Here is a 22,131-nt window from a genome sequence, read left to right as displayed (position 1 = left end):
AAGCTTATATTTGGCAACTGGAACAAAATTCCACTGTACTTCAAAAATATTCCAGCTTATCCTCCCATGTCTCAGATCAAAAATTGTACCACCAAGCAAATATCTGCACCTTCAGTGGTTATCCCATGAAAGAGCGGAGGGAGAGAAACCTAGAGAGAAAGTTTGAGATATAGCAGTGTTGGCATGGGCAGGACTTTGCAAGAGGGAAATCTATAGAAGAACCTTAGTGCCGCTCAGGCTCAGTACAGAAATACATTCTACAAGGGGATGAAAAGGAAGTTTTGCGTTATATTGAAAGTTTGAGGTTGTTTGTTTTTAAAGTGAAGGCAGAAATATTCAAGTAGAATAGCTGCATAAAAATAATTCTGGTAGAGACGTAGTAGGTTGTCTGGTATTTCCTGTCTTCAAGTGACCCAATTTTAACTCTGAATAAGAGTAAAAACAACAACAACAAAAAGTCAGATCAGAACTGTGACTCAAACTGGACCTCAGTGCTGCGAGGGTTATTGTCCAGTACAACAGCAAGGACAAGAGTATCACAACAGCAAGAAGAAACTACAATTTTTCCAGTGTTAATAGAATGAAATGTTAGTGTCTATTGAGGATTCAATTAGCCGTGTGTAAGACCACCCCAGAAATTCATTGGCATTCACAAAGTGTATCGAGACTGTTCTCACCTGGGTTTTTATATTTTCTGGGTCCTCAGCCTGGCTGTCTCTTTTCAGGCTTGGCTTCCAGGCATTTTCTGCTTTCTTCAGGTGTACATCTTCTTTCACACATACAGTGATGATCTTCCTGGGCTCCCTCCTCTGGCTTGGCTGTGATCTTCTTGGTCCAACATTCAACAACTAGGACAAAAAATTCCTTATTGTATCCCCTTTAATACTCACTGCTCACAATACATACACCAGTACTCAAGTAATAGCTGTGGGTGACAATACAATCAATCAACAATTCACCCTACTACTTTTATGAATTCCTCTCAGACAATAAACTGGTCTAGACCCCAGCTTGGAATCTGTGCAATGCAGATTAAAGGGACAAACAGAAGACACTCTTCCCTCTGTCAGCCATCATCACAACTGAAATAGGATGACTGCTACCTATCAGTCAGAACCTCTTCTATCCCACCACACTGCTTAAGATCTGTGGAACTGATTCCCAGTGTACAACAGAAAGTTTTGAAAAATAGAGACTATTAAGATAGGAGGTCACAATAAAAGCATGTCCTAGGACAGTGGTTCCCAAACTGGGGTTTGTGAACCCCTGGGGGTTCACGAAATGTTACAGGGGGTTCTCGGAAAAAAATTCCCTAATGGTGGACAGAGCTGTCCCTAGGGACCCCGGGCAGCACGGGGTCAGCAGCAGCAGACTTCCAAGAGCTAAGAGGATCAAAGCAAGCATATCTATCACACTGAGGAGATTTAAACTTCAAGACTCCTTATAAGAAATGGAAAGGGAGGTGGCTATTTTTTGCTGTTTTTAAAATTAAATAGGCACCTAGTATTGTTTTTAAAATTATTATGACGAACACGTTTAAGCTTTATTGTAACGTGCGTTGTTTGCCTGGACTGCTCAAGACCTGAATGCTTCTGTAGGAGGAACTCTTTGAGTTGGCTTCTTAAATACCTTCATGCTGTTTCACATCTCATATTCCTTGATGAAACATAGGAGCCTTGTCTTATAATAGGCTTATTCAAAGTGATACAAGCTACGAAAGTGAGATCTTGGAAGAGTGTTGCCATTTTCATAATGTAATAAAAATACTGTAATGATAAATAAGAACATAAGAATGGCCCTACTGGGTCAGACCAAGGGTCCATCTAGCCCAGTATCCTGTCTTCCGACAGTGGCCAGTGCCAGGTGCCCCAGAGGGAATGAACAGATCAGGTAATCATCAAATGATCCATCCCCATTCGCTCATTCCCAGATTCTGGCAAACAGAGGCCAGGGACACTTAATAATAAACAGTGTGTAATAAGCATGTCATAAAAACAAATTTTATATTTCCAAGATCACTGCTTTTATAATTTATACTCAGGTAAACGAGAAAATCCCTGGAAATATTCATTTTTAGGAGGGGGTTTGCGAGACTTGACATTTTACTGAAAGGGGTTCAAAGGTTGGGAACCACTGTTCTAGGACTAAGCAGCATCTTCCTGTCTATTTTAAACATGCAAGCTCAGGCTAGTAAGTTAGGTTTTTGGTAAAACTGCTAGCCTATTATTGATGTTTCAACTGAATTTGATTTTAAACAACAAAGCTATTTTTGAGTTGCACATAGAAAAGAGGGTCAATTCACCTGAGGCTGAGTAATCAAAACTGATGTGATTCAAATTATCTCTAAACTTCACTGCTGGAGGAATGTAAACTTTTCTTTTGAAAGATGGCACTCACCACCTCCCACAGAGTACACAGCGTAGGACAGTTTACCCCATTCAAAACCACACATGAACAATGCTGATGGTACAGTAGAGAAAGAACATTTGTATTGGAAAAGGGTATAACACACACGCCTCACCAGAGTAATCTTTGGACTCTTGTTTAAATACTAAATGTACTGAATGGTGCACTAACTCTCATATCTCTGATAGCAATGCCTGATTACTCAGTATTAAGTTACATGTTTTGTCAACGAACAGTCCTTTAACACTTGTTAACAAAACATATTTGACACCTTTTCTGTGCTGTACACAACTTTTACATAAAATTTTGGACACTTCAAAAGCCAATCTCTATTTGACAAAGTGATTAATCCACATTGTTGAAGCAAAATCATCTGAGTTATTCAAATGGCTAAACTGATTACATGAAAAAAAATATGCTTGTGGGCTGATGCCCTGCATGCCAAGTTTCAGCCTAAAACACATTTTTGGCAGAGTTAGAAAACCCCTGAGTATAGGCACTTATAATAGGAATGTTAAACACTTCACTTTGATGGCATAAATGCTTGCTGCTGATAAAAAAAATCACAATATACTAATGGTCACTGCTGGAGTTTAGTTTGGCTTTCATTAAGTGATAATGCCAATGGAATCAAATATTGTCACAGGATAATGATCTCACGCGCTTACATGCTTCATAAGCCATGACAAAGCACTGAAAAGAGTTATGTGGTATAGAGGTTTGTGTACTAACCTACTAGCCTTTCACGTATGAAGTCATGCATTCAAATCTAATTCCAGGACACACATAAATGAGTCTAACAGTCTCATCCTAGTTCCCATTTGTGCACGCTATAAAAGCCACATAATTGCACAAGTAAATCCATCACACTGACAAGATTAGCAGATCCATATTACAGTGTATTGGCAGACACAACTGTGTGGAAATGTATACAGCACTTGCTTGCGCTACGCCTTGTTGAAATCCATGCCATCAGTCACTTCAGTTCCATGACTACTGAAAATTCACTCCCCATTTTCATCAAAACATGCTCGCTCTGGTTTGATATAACAAAATCTGCTTAGAACCTAATCAATTTATAACCAATATTACAAAGTACCTATTCAAGGCTCTAAGTGCCTTTGCAAATGTACAACCACGTAAGACAGAAACTGTCCTTCATACTAAAACCAGAAAACAGCCAACCAGACACAAAATCAAACCCAAACACTATCTGCTTCAGCCATAAACACCAGCCCTTATCATGCCTCATCCTTCCCAAAAGGCTAAGGCTTGGTCTACACTCGGTATAACTACGTTGCTCAGGGGTGTGGATTTTATGTCAGTATAACTTCGTCACTCAGGAGTGTAGAAAATCCACACCACTGAGTGACGTAGTTCTAACTCCCTAGCCCCTGGAGTAGACAGTGCTATGTTGATGAGAGGGCTTCTCCTGTCAATACAGCTACTGCCTCTCTCAGGGAGGTGGAGTACCTTCCCCTTGGCGTAGGTAGCGTCTTCAGTAAGCACTTCGGGGCTCTGCTGCAGCTCTGTATGTGTAGAAAAGCCTTAAGTAAAGAAAAGAGTTTGCAGGGTGCCCTGAAAGTAAACAGATTTGGGCTTCTTCCTAAACTGAGGGCCCTTCATGGAAAACAGCTTGCCAGAAGCCCCCTCTCTTTTACATCAACAGAGTTCCAGCTTGAGGGACCCTTCATTAACTGCAGCTGTTCCAGTAAAGCATGGGGAAAGAGGTATCAAATAGGAAAGTCCCAAAACATTTGGGCTTATAGACACATACAGGGCTTATAGACACATTTAGGGCTCATAGACACATACAGTAACTCCTCGCTTAATGATGTTAAATGAATCCAATTTCCCCATAAGAATTAATGTTAGGTTCCAGGGAATTTTTTTTCACCAGACAAAAGACTATACATTTTTATACACACACACACACACACACACACACACAGAGTATAAGTTTTAAACAAACAATTTAATACTGTACACAGCTATGATGATTGTGAAGTTTGGTTGAGGTGGTGGAGTCAGAGGGTGGAATATTTCCCAGGGAATGCCTTACTGCTAAATGATGAACTAGCACTTGGCTGAGCCCTCAAGGGTTAACACACTGTTGTTAATGTAGCCTCGCACTCTACAAGGCAGCACGAATGAAGGGAGGAGACCCAGCATGGCAGAGAGAGACAGACACACACAATATGTGTGAGAGAGAGACACACACACATTGCCCCTTTAAGTATGCTGACCCGACTCTAAGTACACGGCCTTTTTAAGTGGATCAGCAAGTTGAGACAGCAGCTGCCTCTGTCCTGAGCTCTGTCGTGTCCCCACCCTGCTCTGTGGAGAAGGGTACAGGAGCGGGGGGAGAGGGACACCCTGACATTATCACCTATCTTCCCCCACCCCGCACAGCAAGCAGGAGGCTCCCGGGAGCAGCTCCAAGGCAGAGGGCACTTAAGGGAGCTGATAAGGGGACTGCCTGCCCACCCTGGTTCCAAGCCCCCACCAGCTAGCTCCAATGGGCTGCTCTTCCTGGAAGGAGTGGACAAAGCAGGCGACTGCCAAACAACGTTATAAGGGAGCACTGCACAACTTTAAGCGAGCATGTTCTCTAATTGATCAGCATCGTAACAACAAAACAATGTTAACCGTGATGAAGTTAAGTGAGGAGTTACCGTACTGAACTATAAGAACATGTCAAGTCAATGCATTTGTTATTAAAGCAGGTGACATTAATCCTAGGGCAGTGATTTATTTCTATTACCGTATATACTCATTCATTAGCCCGTTCGTTTATAAACAGACCTCCCAAAATGGATAGGTAAAAATAGCAAAAACTGTATGACCCTTTCATAAGCCGACCCTATATTTCAGGGGTTGGAAAACTTTGGCTCCCAGCCCGTCAGGGTAAGCCGCTGGCGGGTCGGGACGTTTTGTTTACTTGGAGCATGGAGCCCCTCAGCTCCCTGTGGCCGCGGTTCGCCGTTCCCAGCCAATGGGAGCTGGTTCGCATTTGTTTACTCGGATGCTCCAAGTAAACAAAACTACAATGTATTAGATCAGGGATTGGCAACCTTTGGCACACGGCCCGCCAGGGTAAACAACCTTTGGCCGGGTTGTTTACCTGCAGCTTCCGATCGTGGCTCCCACAGCGGGAAGCGGTGCGGGCTGAGGGATGTGCTGGCCGCCGCTTCCTGCCGCCCCCATTGGCCTGGAGCAGCGAACTGCAGCCAGTGGGAGCCGCGATCAGCCAAACCTGCGGACGCGGCAGGTAAACAAATCAGCCCGGCCCGCCAGGGTGCTTACCCTGGCGGGCCGCGTGCCAAAGGTTGCCAATCCCTGTATTAGATATTCAATTCAATGATTCCATAGAGTTTAAAATCATCAAATTTTGGTGTAGACCCGTTTAAAGGCCGACCCCCGCTCTTTGATGTGTCACTTTTTTACCAAAAATATTCGGCTTATGAACAAGTATATACTGTATATTAAATGGCTGAGGTAGAATTCATTATTTTGCCTGATGGGCATTGGTGCCATAGTGGCAGACATTGACTAGACCAGTGTAGTCTTTTTGAAACCGTTTTGGTTTACAGGACAGACCTTCAATAGATCAAAGCAGCTAATCCAGAAAAGTAGTTTTTTAAAAGAATAATATTTATATTTGTGAATAAACTGATTTCAAATTGGCTGAATGTTTGTGGTTGGCTTTTAAAATCCCTCTCAGTGAATAGTAGTCTGCCAGGAATGATTTATAGTCAAAATACTCTAGTATAGTATAAGCTTTTTGCGGCAGGAACTGAATTGTGGTCTGTGTTTGTGGTGCCTAACACAATGGGGGCCTAGCTTTTTGCAAAAGCAAAAGCAAAAGCAAAAAGCCTGAGACTCCTTGTTGGTACCAAAATACAAATAACTACTATTAATAATAATTAATTATATAGCACCTTCAATAATAATGCTATCACTTTACACTTCTATAGCACCTTCCATCCAAGGATCTCAAAAGTATCTAACAAACTCACAAAACACCTGCCTTACAGATGGGGAAAACTCTAAAGGACTTGTCAGGTGAGTCAGAAGCACAGCAGGGAACTCACCAGGGCCGGTGCAACCATTTAGGCAAACTAGGTGGCTGCCTAGGGCGCCTAGTGGTTGGGGGTGCCTAAAAGCCCGCTCAGGCGAGGAGGTGGAGTGGAGGTGAGCTGGGGCGGGGGGGGCGCTCGGGGAGGGCTGCCCACAGTAACGGGAGGGGGCGCACAGGGGAACCGCTCCCCGCCCCACATCACCTCCACTCTGCCTCCTCCACTGAGCACACAGCCCCTGCTGCAAGCCTGTGAGGGGAGGAGAACTAGAGCGGCGCTGGCGTGCTCAGCGGAGGAGGCGGAGCCAAAGTGAGCTGGGGCGGGCTCCCCAGGCGGGATTAGCTGCCGCGGGGGGGGGGCTCCCCGGGCGGGGTTAGCTTCCACGGTGGGGAGGAGTCTCCCCAGGCAGGGTTAGCTGCCGCAGGGGGGGGCTCCCCGGGTGGAGTTAGCTTCCGCGGGGTGGGGGGGTGTCTCCCCACGCGGGGTTAGCTGCCGTGGAGGCAGGATTAGCTGCCGTGGAGACGGGCTCCCCGGGCGGGGTTAGCTGCCGTGGTGGGGGGGTAGCTGCTGCGGGGGGGGGGGGTGCTCCCTGGGGGCGGGGGGTGGCAGGCTCCCCGGGTGGGGGGCTGGGTTAGCTGCCGCGGGGGGGAGGGGTAGTTGGGTGTGTGTGTGGGGGGGGGGGCAGGGCGGCGCAAGGTGGAACTTTCACCTAGGGCGCGAAACTTCCTTGCACCAGCCCTGGAACTCACAAATAGTAAAATGGGGCCCTAGTGTCTTCTTTCTGGTTTAGCTTAGAATCATAGAATATCAGGGTTGGAAGAGACCTCAGGTGGTCATCTAGTCCAATCCCCTGCTCAAAGCAGGACCAACACCAAGTAAATCATCCCAGCCAGGGCTTTGTCAAGCCAGGCCTTAAAAACCTCTAAGGATGGAGATTCCACCACCTCCCTAGGTAACCCATTCCAGTGCTTCACCACCCTCCTAGTGAAATAATGTTTCCTAATATCCAACCTAGACCTCCCCAACTGCAACTTGAGACCATTGCTTCTTGTTCTGTCCCTTCTTAGAATATAATTAAACTAATCCAAATCCCTCAGAAACATCCAGGAAACCAAAGAAGGCTAACTGCTCCTCCTTATGCTCATCTGGGTACATTTTTCTCTTCGTACACAAGTAGGCCTCATTTGTTTCTATATTTTTCAGTTTTCATCTGTATCATAAATATCTCTCTTGGTTCTATTTTGAGTAACTCTGAATTATCTCCCCATGTAATTTTGTTTGAAATTTGCTATTTCTGAAACGACAGACAGCCAAAAAGCAGGGTCGCGGGGGGGGGGGGGTTAGTGGGGCAATTTGCCCCAGGCCCCGGGCCCCTCAGGGGCCCCCGCGAGAATATAGTATTCTATGGTATTGCAACTTTTTTTATGGAAGGGGCCCCTGAAATTGCTTTGCCCCAGGCCCCCTGAATCCTCTGGGCGGCCCTGCCAAAAAGAAGCAAAGAAAGAAAGTTGTCATGTATTGAGAGCTTATTAACTCTGAGCTGCTTGGCATCATTTTGAGAGCAGGGATTAGGTGGTGGGCTTCAGTGGTTTATGGGCATGGCCTGTGTAAAAGTGAAATGATGAGAGTGGACATACACTGCCAATACAGATGTTGGTGCATTTTACAAGAGGATAACATTTGATTTTTCTAGGCTGAAATCCCTCTTATCCTATAATAAATAATAATATAGGATACCAGGTTTGTTAAATACTGTTACCTTTAAAACCTACCCTAAAAATGCACAGTAAGAAACTATTCTTTAAAGGCACAAATGTAAAATGTATGTTATGCGCTGAATGCTCCAAACGAACGGGGTAAGCAGGACTTACCTTGTCTCCCCCTTTCCACAGGTCTGCAAAGTGCAGACCCCTTGCGGATCCCGCTCACGCCAACGTCCCAGCATGCCCTCTACTGGTGATGTCCCACCCACCATTGAAGAGACTGCCTAGAGGGGTACAATGCAAGTCTTGTTTTTTGTTTTTTACAGTATTGCACCTTTTTGTAAAGTTTTCTGTTAATTTTATTCTCTGTAAACAATACAATTATGAAAAAAAAAACTTTACAGAAAGGTGCAAAATTGCGGGGGGGAGATAAGGAGGGATTTGGCTTACCCCTATTGGCAGGTTCCTCAATGGTGGGTGAGATGAGACCAAGAGAGGGCATGCTGGGGTGCCACACCGAGCCACAGAAGGCAATCCGGGGTTGTTCTGCACTTTGCAGGCCTGCCGAAAGAGAAAGAGCAATGTTTAAATAACTAAGATGTTAAGCATCTCCTTTACTGTTTATTTGAGTATCAGGGGCTAGCCGTGTTAGTCTGTATCTACAAAAACAACAAGGAGTCTGGTGGCACCTTAAAGACTAACAGATTTATTTGGGCATAAGCTTTCGTGGGTAAAAACCTCACTTCTTTGGATGCATAGAGTGAAAGTTACAGATGCAGGCATTATTGTTTATTTGAGACATTCAGCACATAAAAAGGCCATTACTTATTGTAACTGGAGGTTCTTTGAGATGTGTGGTCCCTATCTGGATTCCACTGGGAGTTATGCATGCACACCATGCCTTCGGATTCGGAGGATTTGAAAGTAGCGTCCGTTGGCCTGCACATGCGCCTTGACTCGCCTTGCACTTCTATCAGAGGCAATAAAGGACGGGGTGGACCAATCACATCTCCAGTTCCTTCTCTACTGCAAATTTGACAAATATGCAGCAGAGGGGAAGGAGGGTGGGACTGGAATACAGATAGGGACCACGCATCTCAAAAAACCTCCAGTTACAGGTAAATAACCTCCTCTTCTTCGAGTGATGGTCCCTATTGTATTGCCCTGCGGGCGATTAACAAGCAGTACCTAAGATGGAGGAGGGAGCGAGGATGAGGATGGAATGGTCATGTGGAGAACTGCCATGCTGAAGGAGGCATCTGACGCTGAGTCCTATACAGAACTCCATGTGGCCGCTCTACATATGTCTATGAGCGGCACATCCTGAAGGGAAGCTGTGGTTCAAGCCTGAGCTATCGTGGCCCTGTGGGTGGGGAGGTCGGCCTGTCAGCTGGTAGCAGAGTTTAATGCAACCCAAAATCCATTTGGAGATTCTCTGGGTGGAGATGACCTGTCTGCTGAGTCTCTCTGGTACTGCAACAAACAGTCTAGGGGATTTCCTGATTGATTTAGTTCTTTGCAGGTAGAAGGTCAGAGCTTGTTGGACATTGAGGGAGTGGAGTCAACGTTCTTCTGCAGATGCATGTGGTTTCGGGAAGAAAATAGGTAAGTGAATGGATTGATTAATGTGTAACCTGGAGACCACCTTTGGTAAAATTTTTGGGTGTAGATATAGGAAAACTGTTCGCTGTCCCTTCTTGTGGAAGTGATAGCAACAAGGAAGGCAACTTGGGGGGAGGGATAGCTCAGTGGTTTGAGCATTGGCCTGCTAAACCCATGGTTGTGAGTTCAATCCTTGAGGGGGCCATTTAGGGATCTGGGGCAAAAATCTGTCTGGGGATTGGTCCTGCTTTGAGCAGGGGGTTGGACTATTTGACCTCCTGAGGTCCCTTCCAACTCTGACATTCTATGACTTTCATGGAAAGAAGGGACATGGAGCACGATGCTAATGGCTCAAAGGGAGGCTTTGTTAGCACAGAGAGAATTAGATTCAGGTCCCATTAGGTTGCGATTGCTTGAATGGGTAGGAAGGTTCTGATAAGCCCTTTCCAAAATCTAGTGATTAGTGGATGCGTAAAGACAGAGTAACCTTCCACTGGAGGGTGGAATACACTAATTACTGCCTGGTGGACTCTCGAAGAGCTGAGGATGAGACCTGATGACTTTAATGAATGTCTAGGATGAGGGGAAACTCCGCCAATTCTGGTAAAACTCCTTTTTGTTAAACTCAAGATGAGAAACATCTCCACTTGGCTTGGTAACATTGCTGAGTGGAGTCCTTCCTGCTGCTGGAGAGAATGTTTTGCATAGTTGAAGAGCACATCCATTCTAAAGCAGATGCTCATCCAAATAACATGCTATGTGGATTGGAATGCCTGAACTCACCGTTGAAATGGGTCAGCAGATCAGGGAAGCTGGAGATGGGAATTGGTGGGCAGGAAGACATGTGGAGAAGATTGGGAAACAAGATTTGTCTGGGCCAGCAGGGGACGATTAGAATGATTGTCGCTCTGTCTTATCGGATTTTGTGAGGCACTCAAGGCAGGAAGGCACTCAAGGAGCGGTAGTGGAGGGAGGATATAGCTGAGTTGGTCTGAACAGGAGAGTTAGGAGAGTGTTGCCCTAGAAGTGGTGGCTGAGGGCTCCCCTGGAGCAGTATGTGGTGCACTTGCTGTTCTCTCATAGGTCTCCGGTCAGGGACCCCATCGGGCAAAAATATCATGTACTACTGAATCGTGAAGCTCCCACTCGTGGTCGATTGCAAAATGTCTGCTGAGCGAATCTGCGAGTACATTCTGTGTCCCCGGAAGATAGGCTGTGGACAAGAGGATCTGGTGATTGATGCACCAGTTCCAGAGATTGACTGCCTCATTCCCCCGTTTCTTGATATAGAAAACAGTGGTGTTGTCTGACATGATGAGAATATGATGGGAGTGAATGAATGGAAGGAAAGATTGGCATGCCTTTCTTACAGCTCGGAGTCCCAAGATATTTATGTGCATCCTGGATTCTCTGGGAGTCCACATTCCTTGTGTCATGTGATCATCCATGTGGGCTCCTCAGCTCACCAGGGAAGTACTGTGATTATCATCTTGTCTGGGGAGAAGGGAAGAAAGGGAACCCACATGCATACATGATGTGGGTCTGACCACCATTGGAGGGATGACAGTACCTTGGCAGGGACTGTCAGCATGAAGTCCATGGAGTGACATGTTTGGTGAGTAAATGGACCCATGTCTGAAGGCAGCAGAGGTGAAGTCGCATGAAGGGGGTCACGTAGGCACATAAAGCCATGTGACCAAGGAGGGAAGGACAACCAAGTCCTGGCCGGTACATAAGGATTGCTCATGATGCGAGTTATGATGTCGCTCATTGTCTGAAATCTGTCCCTGGGCAAGTAAGGTTGTGCTATCACTGAATTTATGGTAGCACAGATGAAGTGCAGAGGTTGCATGGGATCGATGATCGATTTCTCAAAGTTGACACTGATTCCCATGGAAGAAAGGAGGCTAAGTAACACAGAGGCTGATGTGTGGGTTGTTTGCCTGGATCTGATGGCTAAGAGCCAATACTTTGATGAAGACTCTGGGAGCAGTAGCTATCCTGAAAGGGAGCACCTTGTAATGGAAATGGTGGGTGCCCACTGTAAATCTCAGGAAACCTATGTGGGCAGGATGAATATCGATATGAAAGTAAGCGTCCTTCATATAGAGAGCCGTAAACCACATGCCTTTCTCTAAGGATGGAACTATCACTGCTGTATGAAACCTTGAGTTTGTAGATGAAATGACTGAGGTGCCAAAGATCAAGGACTGGTCTCCACCCACCTTTCTTTTTGGGTATCAGGAAGTAAGTTGAGTAGAATCCCGTTCTCTGATATTTTGGAGGAATGTATTCTATTGCTTCCCGTTGTAACAAGGAGTTCACCTCTTGGACAAGAATACTGTCATGAGAGTGGTCGCCAAAGGGGGCTGGGAAGGGGAGTTTTGGAGGAGGTAGCATGACATGCTCTATTATATAGCCACAGTGAATGATGTCAATACCCATCTGTCTGTTATCACACTCCAAGCATGGGAAAATGACCCCCAAAGGGAGTAGGAAGGTCGTGAGGCAGTAGACTTAGTGGTCAGCGGCTCTTGGGCTCACATCAAAAACACCCCTTGGCTGGAGGTTGCGTCTGGGACGTGAAGCCTGATAGGGAGGCCATAGAAGGCAAGACCTCTGTGTCTTTTGATGTTTCCCTGGGGCTCATTAGGTCTCTGTGGGTAGAACTGAGGAGACCTGAAGCACTGGGTGGATGATGGACAGTGGAATTTTCATTTCAGGGCACGAGTGTAGATGCCCAACAAGTGAAGAGTAGCCCTGGAGTCCTTTAGTGTATGTAGTGATTCATCTGTCTTCTGGTTTAAAAGATGGGATTTGTTAAAAGGGAGGTTCTAAATGGTATTCTGGACCTCCCTAGGAAAACCAGAAGAATGGAGCCAAGACTATCTATGCATGACTATTGCTGTAGCCATGGCCCTGGAGGAGGAATCTGCTGCATCTATTGCACAATGGAGAGCAGTTCTGGCCATGAGCTTCCCTCCATCAACAAGTGCCTGAAAATGAGCACGATCTTGTTGTGGAAGGCTATCAGCAAATTCCTCAAATTTACTGTAATTTAGGAAGTCATATTTGGCTAATAATTTGTGATCCTGAATTGTAGGCTAGAAGATGAGAAAAGTTTATGTCCTAGAAGATCTAGATGTTTCCCTTCCTTATCAGCAGGTGTGGCTCAAAGGTGTTGCTGTTTGGCCCTTTCTGCAGCAGCCTGGGCTACTACGGAATTTGGAGGTGAATGGGAGAAAAGAAATTCAGATCCTTTGGCCGGAACATAATAGCCATGCATGTGGCAGGGGTGTACCACACTATTCTGGAAGGCTCCAGTCTAGCTTAGTTAATTGGTAATGCTATTCTTGCCAGCCCCAAGGTGTGAAGGACATCCAGAAGCTTGTGCTGGAAGTCTTGGATCTCTTGTAAAGGAATCTGGAGTTCCACCATGACTCTCTATAACAGCTCCTGGAATTGCCTGAAGTCATCTGCTGGAGAAGTGGATGATGTAGCCACCACTTCATCAGGTGAGGAGGAAGGGAATCTTGCCAGTTCCAGTGGAACTGCTGGGACCAGGCTAAAAAGTTCTTTCTCCACCACTGGATCCATATGCCTGCTGGAAGGATGCCTCAAGGGGAAGGCAGATGACAGTTCCCTCGCAGATCAGGCGGGTTTCGAGGGGCGGTATTGTGTCCAGGGTCTCCAATATGGCCAATAGGCCGGATCCAACAGAGATTGTGGAGGCCCCATAAGTACCAATGACTCTGCGGTAGCTGAGGTGGTAGTTGTTGCCGGAGATGAGGTGGTCTCTGCGATGGTGCATAAGGGTGGTATGATAAAGGTGGCTCTTCTCTCAGTTCTGACTCCTCTGAAAAGGAGACGGCGCACTCTGGATTTAATGGTGGTACCATCGGAGCCAGTGGAAGAGTGTAGAGCATCGGTGCAGAGGGTGAGGGACCTCGTATCGGAGACACATCCCTTGCATGGGATATAATCTCTCTAAAAGTAGAGGCACCCGATGGAGGGGGTGACTCCGGGTCCAGCAAGGAAAAGACGTCCTGAGATGCAGCCATGTCTCCAGATATCCCTGGTGTGAGAGGCACTCTCTCTTTCCCAGGCATTGGTACTGGCGCTGGGATCATTCCCAGTACGGGACAGTCCCGCATCTTGTGGGGTGCCGGAGATGGCGGTACCAATGGATCGGCGCCTAGAACTGCTGGGTCCTATTGTTTATGGGTCTTTTTCCTGTGCCTGTGAGACTTAGAACATACTCAGTCCCCTTGGGCTGAGCTGGTGAAAGGAGTGTCAATCTTCTTTGATTTAGAGAAATACTTAGTTCCATGCTTACGGGAGGGCTTCCTTACCTCCTAACCATGGGGGAGGTTCCACTGGCACCAGAGGCAGACGAAGTAGCAGGAGGCATGCTCCTCGCTGAATCAGGCCATTGTACAGGGGGTGTTCCCTGGCCTGGGTCCAAGTGTGGTCTCATGGCATGCTCCATGAGATGCTTCTAGAGGCAAAGTGTCCAGACTTCTCGGGTGCAGCTGGGGAAGGACTGGCAAATACTGCACCTGGCCATGATGTGAGCTTCTCCCAGGCAGTAGAGGCAGCGTTGGTGGTTGTTGCTGACGAAAAAGGATTGCAGGCAGAAGGCACAAAGTTTGAAGCCTGGAGTCCTGGGCATTGTCTGGTACCGGTATGTGGGGATGAAAACCTCAAAGCCTATCTAAAAACAAGTGCTAAAAGTATTACCTATTAAAACTAAGAGAAAATAAAACTGGTAAAACCACTAAAAAACTCATTAAAGCTATTTACAACTATCTTTTCAGAAGTGCGTCAGAGACGAGGACCCTGGAAGTTCTGATCCAGACCATGCATCACTGAAAAGGAACTGGAGACACAGTTGGTCCGCCCTTCATCGCCTCAAACGGAAGCACAAGGTGAGCCACGGCGCATGGGTGGACCAACAGACACTACTTTCAAATTCTCTAACTCCGGACGCATGGTGCGCAGGCATAATCCCTCAGTGGAATACAATAGGGACCATCACTCAAGAAGAATTAATACTGTATGGCACTGGCGTGCAACTTGCAGCCCACTGAAAAGTTTCTGAATAAAAAAATATGTTGCCATCTTTAACTGCAGCAAAGCTTCAAGGCTGAGTACCATCATTTTTTGAGACTAAAAGCAAGATTTAAAGCTATCAAAGAGAGGCACACACACTAAATTCACAGTATTACCTTTCAGAATGGATACACTATATTTATACAAAGCCCCAATCAAATTTGCTCTTTTGAATGCTAATATCCTGGAAAGTTGCTGATGTGAATGTGAATGATATTTGGAGAGATTTCTTACTAGAAACTATTAGTTTTAAAGGACGAATTCTCTTCCCATTCCCTGTTTCTCCCTCCTCTAGAAGCCATTTCCCGTTTCAGTTGCTTGCTGCTCCTCTCCTGTTTCCTGCTTCAAACAGCTGCAGATCAGCGAGAAGCAGAAGTGAAATCCACTCCTTGCTGCACAGCTGAGACATACAATTGAATACAGCATCAGCTGGTGGCATAGCAGAGCAGAGCAAAACTGAGCCTTATTTTCATCCAATCACAGCAGCCTCTGTCTTCAGGCTGCAGCTGGCTTGGCCCTTTTAGTGAGGCAGCACTCTTCAGCGAATCATGAGCCAGGAACAGGGAATGCGCGAGGAAGGGAAGAAGTAAGAATTGAGGGGGAAGATTTTTAGAATTCAGGAAAAGGAGGAGGCAGGGCAGAGATAGGAAAACAGAGGAGGAGGAAAGAAATCATAATATAAAAGGGGGAGAACACAGAGGAAGGAAAGAGAAAATAGTGTGAATGAAGCAAAGTGACAAGTGGAAAGAAAGAAAAAAATAAAGAAATAGAACAAAGAGAAAACAAGCTCTTCGGTTAGAAAAATATCTTGCGTTTAATATAAATGGATTTCTGTGAGAACACACACGGACACAAAACTTATGCAACTGTATGAAAAATATGTATTTAAATTAGCTGTGTCCTCCAAGCTCCTGGCATGTTACCAAAGTGGCCATTGATACCACAGAGGCTGTGCCCCACTGCTGCAAGGATGATTTTGAAGTAGATCTCTTTTGAGCAAGAAAGGGGAAAAATTATCACTAAACTCATTTACCCCAATTTCTATCAAGTTAAAAGCACTCACAATGATTTTATTTGCTTCTATATTAGTTCTCAAGGAAAATAACTTCTCTGCTTTAGGCAGACTGAATAGAAACCAAAATATCTAAGATCCCTAAAAGGCTTGAGGTTAGATTTCATGGATATCAAGGCCAGTTTTTAACTTAGCAAGCCTGGAGATAGTTCATACTTACAGCTACACCCCTTCCCCCGGAGGTTTGCCTCCCGAAATCGGCAAAGGCTGGTGTGAAGTCTGGTCCTCGAGGCAATATCCGAGGGTCCAGAGTTCGAATTGGCAATTTTGGCTGATTAATCTGCCGGCGGAACAACAACAATGAAAAGAGTCTGTTAAACTTTTGTGATGTGGTTATTACAAACACGTGCAATCTGTAAACAGTCCTCTGCCAATGTTTCAATCAGTTATAAGTAGGGTTACAACATATATTTGTTATTTTAGCAAACAGTAAGTTTAATGTTTTCTATTAATATCCATAGTTACACATAAAAAATTGTATTTCATTTGTGCCATGCCTTACACCAGTGGCTGTTATATAAATCCATAACAAGGACCATGAGAACTTTGGAAAATTTGTCAGGGTTTGACATGACTTATAGACAATTAAAAAAATGGCTAAGTTGTGCTGCAATTTGAGAAATAAATTTGATGGTCATGGTTAAGGATCACAAAACTGTCATCTGATCTGAAACAAATATCCTTAGTTTTAACAAGGCAAATGGCTGACCAAGCAAAGAAACCTCAAAAGATGATGACCAGGTGAGGTCACAGAAAATTGAAAGGGCAGTTAGATAAAGCCTTTCCTAAGGGCATACATTGCCAGTCCCTGGAAGTTTAAAGTGGAAATGTTCACCCAATAGGAAATCAAAAATACTTTGATTCGTGCTTGAATCTTAGGGGCCCAAATCTGTTCTGTCAAGTATGTGTAAATCTGCAGGAGTTAACAGATTTACATGGCTGTAACTGAGGTGAAACTCCCTAGGACTAGCTCTTTTAAAATAATAATGCATAACTTTCCTTCAAGAGATACAAAAAGATAGTGAGAAGATTAATTGTGTAATGACATTTGGCCGACTCCATGTCACCATTTTTATGTGCTAGTGACAACTAATCAATGTAATCTCATAGTGAAGCACATTTTAAAAAAATCGAGTCCACAATCATGGTCAGTTCATGTTCATGAATTGATCACACTCAAATCCAGTGGTTTTCAAACTGTGGGTAGCAACCCAGTACTGGGCCGCAGAATGGAATGTACTGCGTCACGGTGGCTCTGGTCAGCACCGCCAACTGGGCCTTTAAAAGTCCCGTTGGCAGTGCTGCCTGGCTAAGGCAGGCTAGTCCCTACCTGTTCTGACACCGCGCTGTGCCCCGGAAGCAGCTAGCAGCAGGTCTGGCTCCTAGGTGGGGGGGCCACGGGGCTCCGCGCACTGTCCCTGCTCTGAGCACTGGCTCCGCACTCCCATTGGCCAGTTCCTGGGGGGAGGCAGTGCCGGCGTGTGAGAGCCACGTGGAGCTGCTTGCACGCCTCCACCTAGGAGCCGGACCTGCTGCTGGCCGCTTCCAGGATGCAGTGTGGTCCATGGTGCCAGGACAGGCAGGAAGCCTGCCTTAGCACCTCCGCTGTGCCACTGACCAGGAGCTGCCTGAGGTAATCCAACCCCAACCCCGTGCCCCAATCCCCAGCCCTTAGCCCCCCCCAAACCCGGAGCCCCTTCCTGCAACCCAAACCCCTCATCCCTGGCCCTACCCCACAGCCTGCACCCCCAGCCCAGAGCCCTGGCCCCCTCCCACACCCCAACCCCCTGCCCCACTCCTGAGCTCCCCCCAAACCCAGAGCCTCCTCCTGCACCCTGAACCCCTCATCCCCGGCCCCATCCTAGAGCCTGCCCCCCCAGCCCAGAGCTCTGAACCCCACCCCAACCACAACCCCCTGCCCCAGCCCAGAGCCCCTTCCCACACCCCAAACCCTTCATCTCCAGCTCCGCTGAGTTGCAGGCATCAACAATTTTTTTCAACTGGGTCGCCAGAAAAAAAGTTTGAAAACCACAGCCCAAGCCTGTGTTATTTTATAATATGAGGCTTTAACCAAATACCATCCCATTCCCTTGCTGACCAAACATATGCCAAAAAGTTCACCAAATACTCTAGTTTGCATTAGAATCCACAGTCATTTATATTAATTCCTGATGGTATCTGAATATGCAATAGAACTATGAACCTGGATGTGCTGTTAGCATTGGGAAATTCAGATTCTTGGCATTTAAAAGGTAAACCCCCCTCTTTCTCATCCAATTCCCATTCAGTCAAATGATTCTTAGTATCTTCACCTCTTTATTACAGAATTTGCACACACCTGTTTTACTGGGTCTCCTCTCACCTTGTCGAGGACCACATCACTAATAGGAGGCAGCCCTTCTGGTTTCTGTATACAGGCAGGCATGAACTGGAAATCCAGCAGGAACTCCCTATCGTATTGCTTCTTCCCTTCAGGATTCATGGGCTTCCACTGTTCTGTAATGATACAAGACGGCTGAGGTTCATAGGCAACACAAAGAGCTTTGCTCCTGGAAAGTACACTTTAGATAAACGTGGAGGAAGGCAGCTTTGGCTAAAACTGTTTTTTAAATTTTCACTTAGGAAAAAACAAGGTAAATTGTCAGAGCATAAGCAATGGGGAGCATACAGCCAAGTCCAGGAGGAGTCACATAAAGTACTAATGTCACCAACTTTCACCCATGACTAGATGCTAGACACAATAAAAATCCAGGATAGAGCTCTTAGGTAAACAGATTCAGGAATGGAGGAGCAAAATCAGAGTTTTTGAAAACATGGCAACAAAATGTTTTGGCTTCTGAGCACTCTATGCTGGGAGTAGAACAGAGTTCAATTGCAGCTTGAAAATTTCAAAGTTTTTTGCTTTACAATGTCAATGTTTAAGGTAAGACAAATGGCAGAACCATGAGGACAACTGCAGATGAGCAGTCAGGCACATGTAAGGTAATAAAATTTTTCACCCATTTATTTAGGGCTTTCTCAAAAGGAGAAAGCTGATTGTGGTAGAGAAAGAGAATAACTTGCTTGTCTGAGAACAAAGTGTATACCCACAGTCTACAGAAAATTAGCATCTGAGGATCTGAAGCCATGATTTTCTCTGCTGGCTGCAGTGTTTGAAATTAGAAAAGAAAAAAAAAACCCTGTTATCTACCTCTCATAACTGTTGTTCTTCAAGATGTGTTGCTCATGTCCATTCCAAGTAGGTATGTGCACTCCATGTGCACAGTCCCTGGAAGGCTTTTCCTCTAGCGGTACCCATCGGGTTAATTCAGGTGCCCCCTGGAGTCACGCCTTCATGGCATCGCATATAGGGCCCTACCAACCCGCTGCCTCTTCAATTCCTTCTTGCCGGTTCACTCCAACAGAGGGATAGGCGGGTAAGTCTTGAAATGGACATGAGCAACACATCTCGAAGAACAACAGTTATGAGAGGCGAGTAAGTGTTTTTTCTTCTTCGAGTGCTTGCTCATGTTGATTCCAATTAGGTGACAACCAAGCAGTACCTTGGAGGTGGGGTTGGAATTCATTGACTCACTGACTGAAGCTCTGCTCTGCCGAATGCTGCATCGTCCCTGGAATGCTGAGTAATGGCACAGTGAGAAGTAAAGGTGTGGACTGATGACCATGTCATGGCCCTGCAGATCTCCTGGATTGAGACCTGTGCCAGGACTGCCGCCAAGAAGGCCTTTGCCCTTGTGGAATGTACTGTCAGTGAGGGGGCAAGTATCTTTGCCAAATCATAACATGCCCAGAAACAGTACGTGATCCACGATGACTTTGGAAAGACACCAGGAGGCCCTTCATCCGATCTGCTACAAAAAGCTGGTTCGATTTTCAAAATGGCTTTGTCCGTTCGATATAAAAGGCCAATGCCCACCGAACATCCAGGGAATGGAGTTTTTGTTCCCGGCTATTAGTGTGTGGCTTAGGGTAAAAAACTGGGAGAAAAATGTCCTGCTTGGCATGAAACTAAGATGACCTTTGGAAGAAAGGCTGGATGAGGCTGAAGCTGTACCTTGTTCTGATAGAAGATAGTGTAAGGAGGTTTGGATGTTAGGGCCCTAAGCTCGGATACCCTCCTAGCTGAGGTTATTGCCACCAGAAATGCCACTTTCCTTGACAGGTAGAGTAGTGAGCATGTCACTAGGGGTTCAAAGGGGGGGCCCATTAGTTTCGAAAGCACTAGGTTGAGGTCCCATGTAGGAATCATTTGTTGTACTTGTAGGTATAACCTGTCATGTCCTTTAAGAAAATGGCCTACCATTGAGTTAGCGAACACTGACTGGCTGGCAACCCTTGGGTGAAACACCGAAATGGCAGCCAGGTGAACCTTTATTGACGACATCGACAGTCCTTGCTACTTTAAGTGCAGCAGATAGTCCAAGATGAAGGATACTGATGACTGCATCGTAAAAATATGATTCCATAATGACCAAATTGAGAATCTCTTCCACTTGGCCAAGTAGGTGGCCCTAGTGGATGGTTTCCTACTGCCAAGGAGGACTTCCTTAACGGGTCCCAAACATGTCAGCTCTAGTGGATTTAACCATGAAGCCTCCATGCCGTGAGGTGGAGAGATTTGAGGTTGGGATGCCGGAGACGGCTGTGGTCCTGGGTGATCAGGTCCGGAACTAGGGGCAGGATGATCAGGGTGTCCACTGACAGCTCCAGGAGAGTGGTATACCAATGCTAACAGGGCCAGGTTGATGCTATCAATATCACCAAGGCTCCTTCCTTTCTGACCTGGAGCAGAACCTTGTGGACAAGTGGAATAGGCAGAAATGCGTAGAATAGGTGGTCCTTCCAAGGAAGGAGGAATGCGTCTGCAAATGGCTGTGATTCAGGAAGGAGCAGAACTGCTAACAACTATCTTAACTATTTACAGATTAAACTAAGAGTCCACTAGGAGATCGCCCAAGGCACGAACAAGAGAAGGGAATGCTCCAATGACTGTCACTGGCAGTAAGAAGGAACTGAACAGGTGGTGGGTCGGCAGGGCGCCTGAACCAACCCGACAGGTACCGCTAGGGGAAAAACCTTTTGGTGACTGCACACGGCACACGCACACCTACTTGGAATCGACATGAGCAAGCACGTGAAGAAAACATCTACTAGCTCAACAGCCAGGTTGATTAATCAGGCGCATAAGTGAGAAAACACATTTTTATCTGAAGAAAAACATACGAGATTCTTTTTCGTGTGTTTTACTGAGAGTGAACTGCATTGCTCTGTTTCCTACCTCAGTCTATTCTATTAAACTTTTCTTCCTACATCTTCCTACTCTTTCCTCATTTAATTCCTTTGAACCTTGAGTTCAGATTCTCTACATTATGACATCACCCGCACCCCTATGACCACAAAGAGAAACTTGTTCCAAACGACAAGCTTTTCATTGAGAAAGAAAATATACCATTATACAAAGGATTATAATACCTAGACCTTTTACAGTGATATTCACCCACAGATCTTGAAGTATTTTTATCACTATGCACATTTTACATATGGGGAAAACAAGGCCTTTGCCAGTTCAGCAGGCGAGAAATCCAAATCCAACAGCTTATCCACTGGACCACACTGCTTCCCATTTGTATGTGGATAAATATTGAAAATAGCAAAAATAACAATTACATACACTCAACTTTTTCTCTTGGAAGTTTCCTAAAAAGAAATTATAGTGTGAAAAGTAAGCAGATAGTAAATGTCAGAGACAGCCTTCTTACATGCAGAGCAAACCAAGGCCAAATGGAGAATTCTTCCTAAAATCTATTAAAAGGCAAAATCTGGATAGCTTTGAAAAGTTCTAACAACCGATGATTATGGTGGAAACAAGTCAAGATCACCTTGCAGAATAAAAATAAAGTGTTCTTTGCTTTCAAAAGGGATGCACTTGATTCATTCCTTTTAGGAACAAGTTAAAGCACAGCCAAAATTAGGCTATGAACCATCAGAAAGGTCTGAAATTTGTAGGACCATTGACTCTACATGACATGTTTCTATTAAAAGACATCTTATAAATTGCAGGTTTACTTTAAAATCTGTTTACCTGATAAGTACGTGGTCTACCATAAATAGATAGTAGACTACCAGAGGCTGTTTATTTTTTTGGTAGCCATGCTAT

General features: G+C 45.6%; 1 protein-coding gene across 1 annotated transcript in view; it reads right to left on the bottom strand.

The window, feature by feature from the left end:
* Positions 1-22,131, bottom strand: part of EIF4G3 (eukaryotic translation initiation factor 4 gamma 3) — a 399,442-nt gene that overhangs the window by 83,685 nt on the left and 293,626 nt on the right. The window contains exons 16-19 of the mRNA XM_026659916.2: positions 18,337-18,470; positions 16,135-16,254; positions 8,639-8,749; positions 678-848 (exon numbers count right to left, since the gene is read on the bottom strand). Coding sequence (XP_026515701.1) covers positions 678-848; positions 8,639-8,749; positions 16,135-16,254; positions 18,337-18,470 — 536 coding nt within the window. The remainder of the gene's footprint in view (positions 1-677; positions 849-8,638; positions 8,750-16,134; positions 16,255-18,336; positions 18,471-22,131) is intronic.

The sequence above is a fragment of the Terrapene carolina genome, unplaced genomic scaffold (genome assembly GCF_002925995.2).
Source record: "Terrapene carolina triunguis isolate 2854851 unplaced genomic scaffold, T_m_triunguis-2.0 Scaffold714, whole genome shotgun sequence".
NCBI classification, from domain to species: domain Eukaryota; kingdom Metazoa; phylum Chordata; order Testudines; family Emydidae; genus Terrapene; species Terrapene triunguis.
This window is presented reverse-complemented; position numbering and strand designations above follow the sequence as displayed.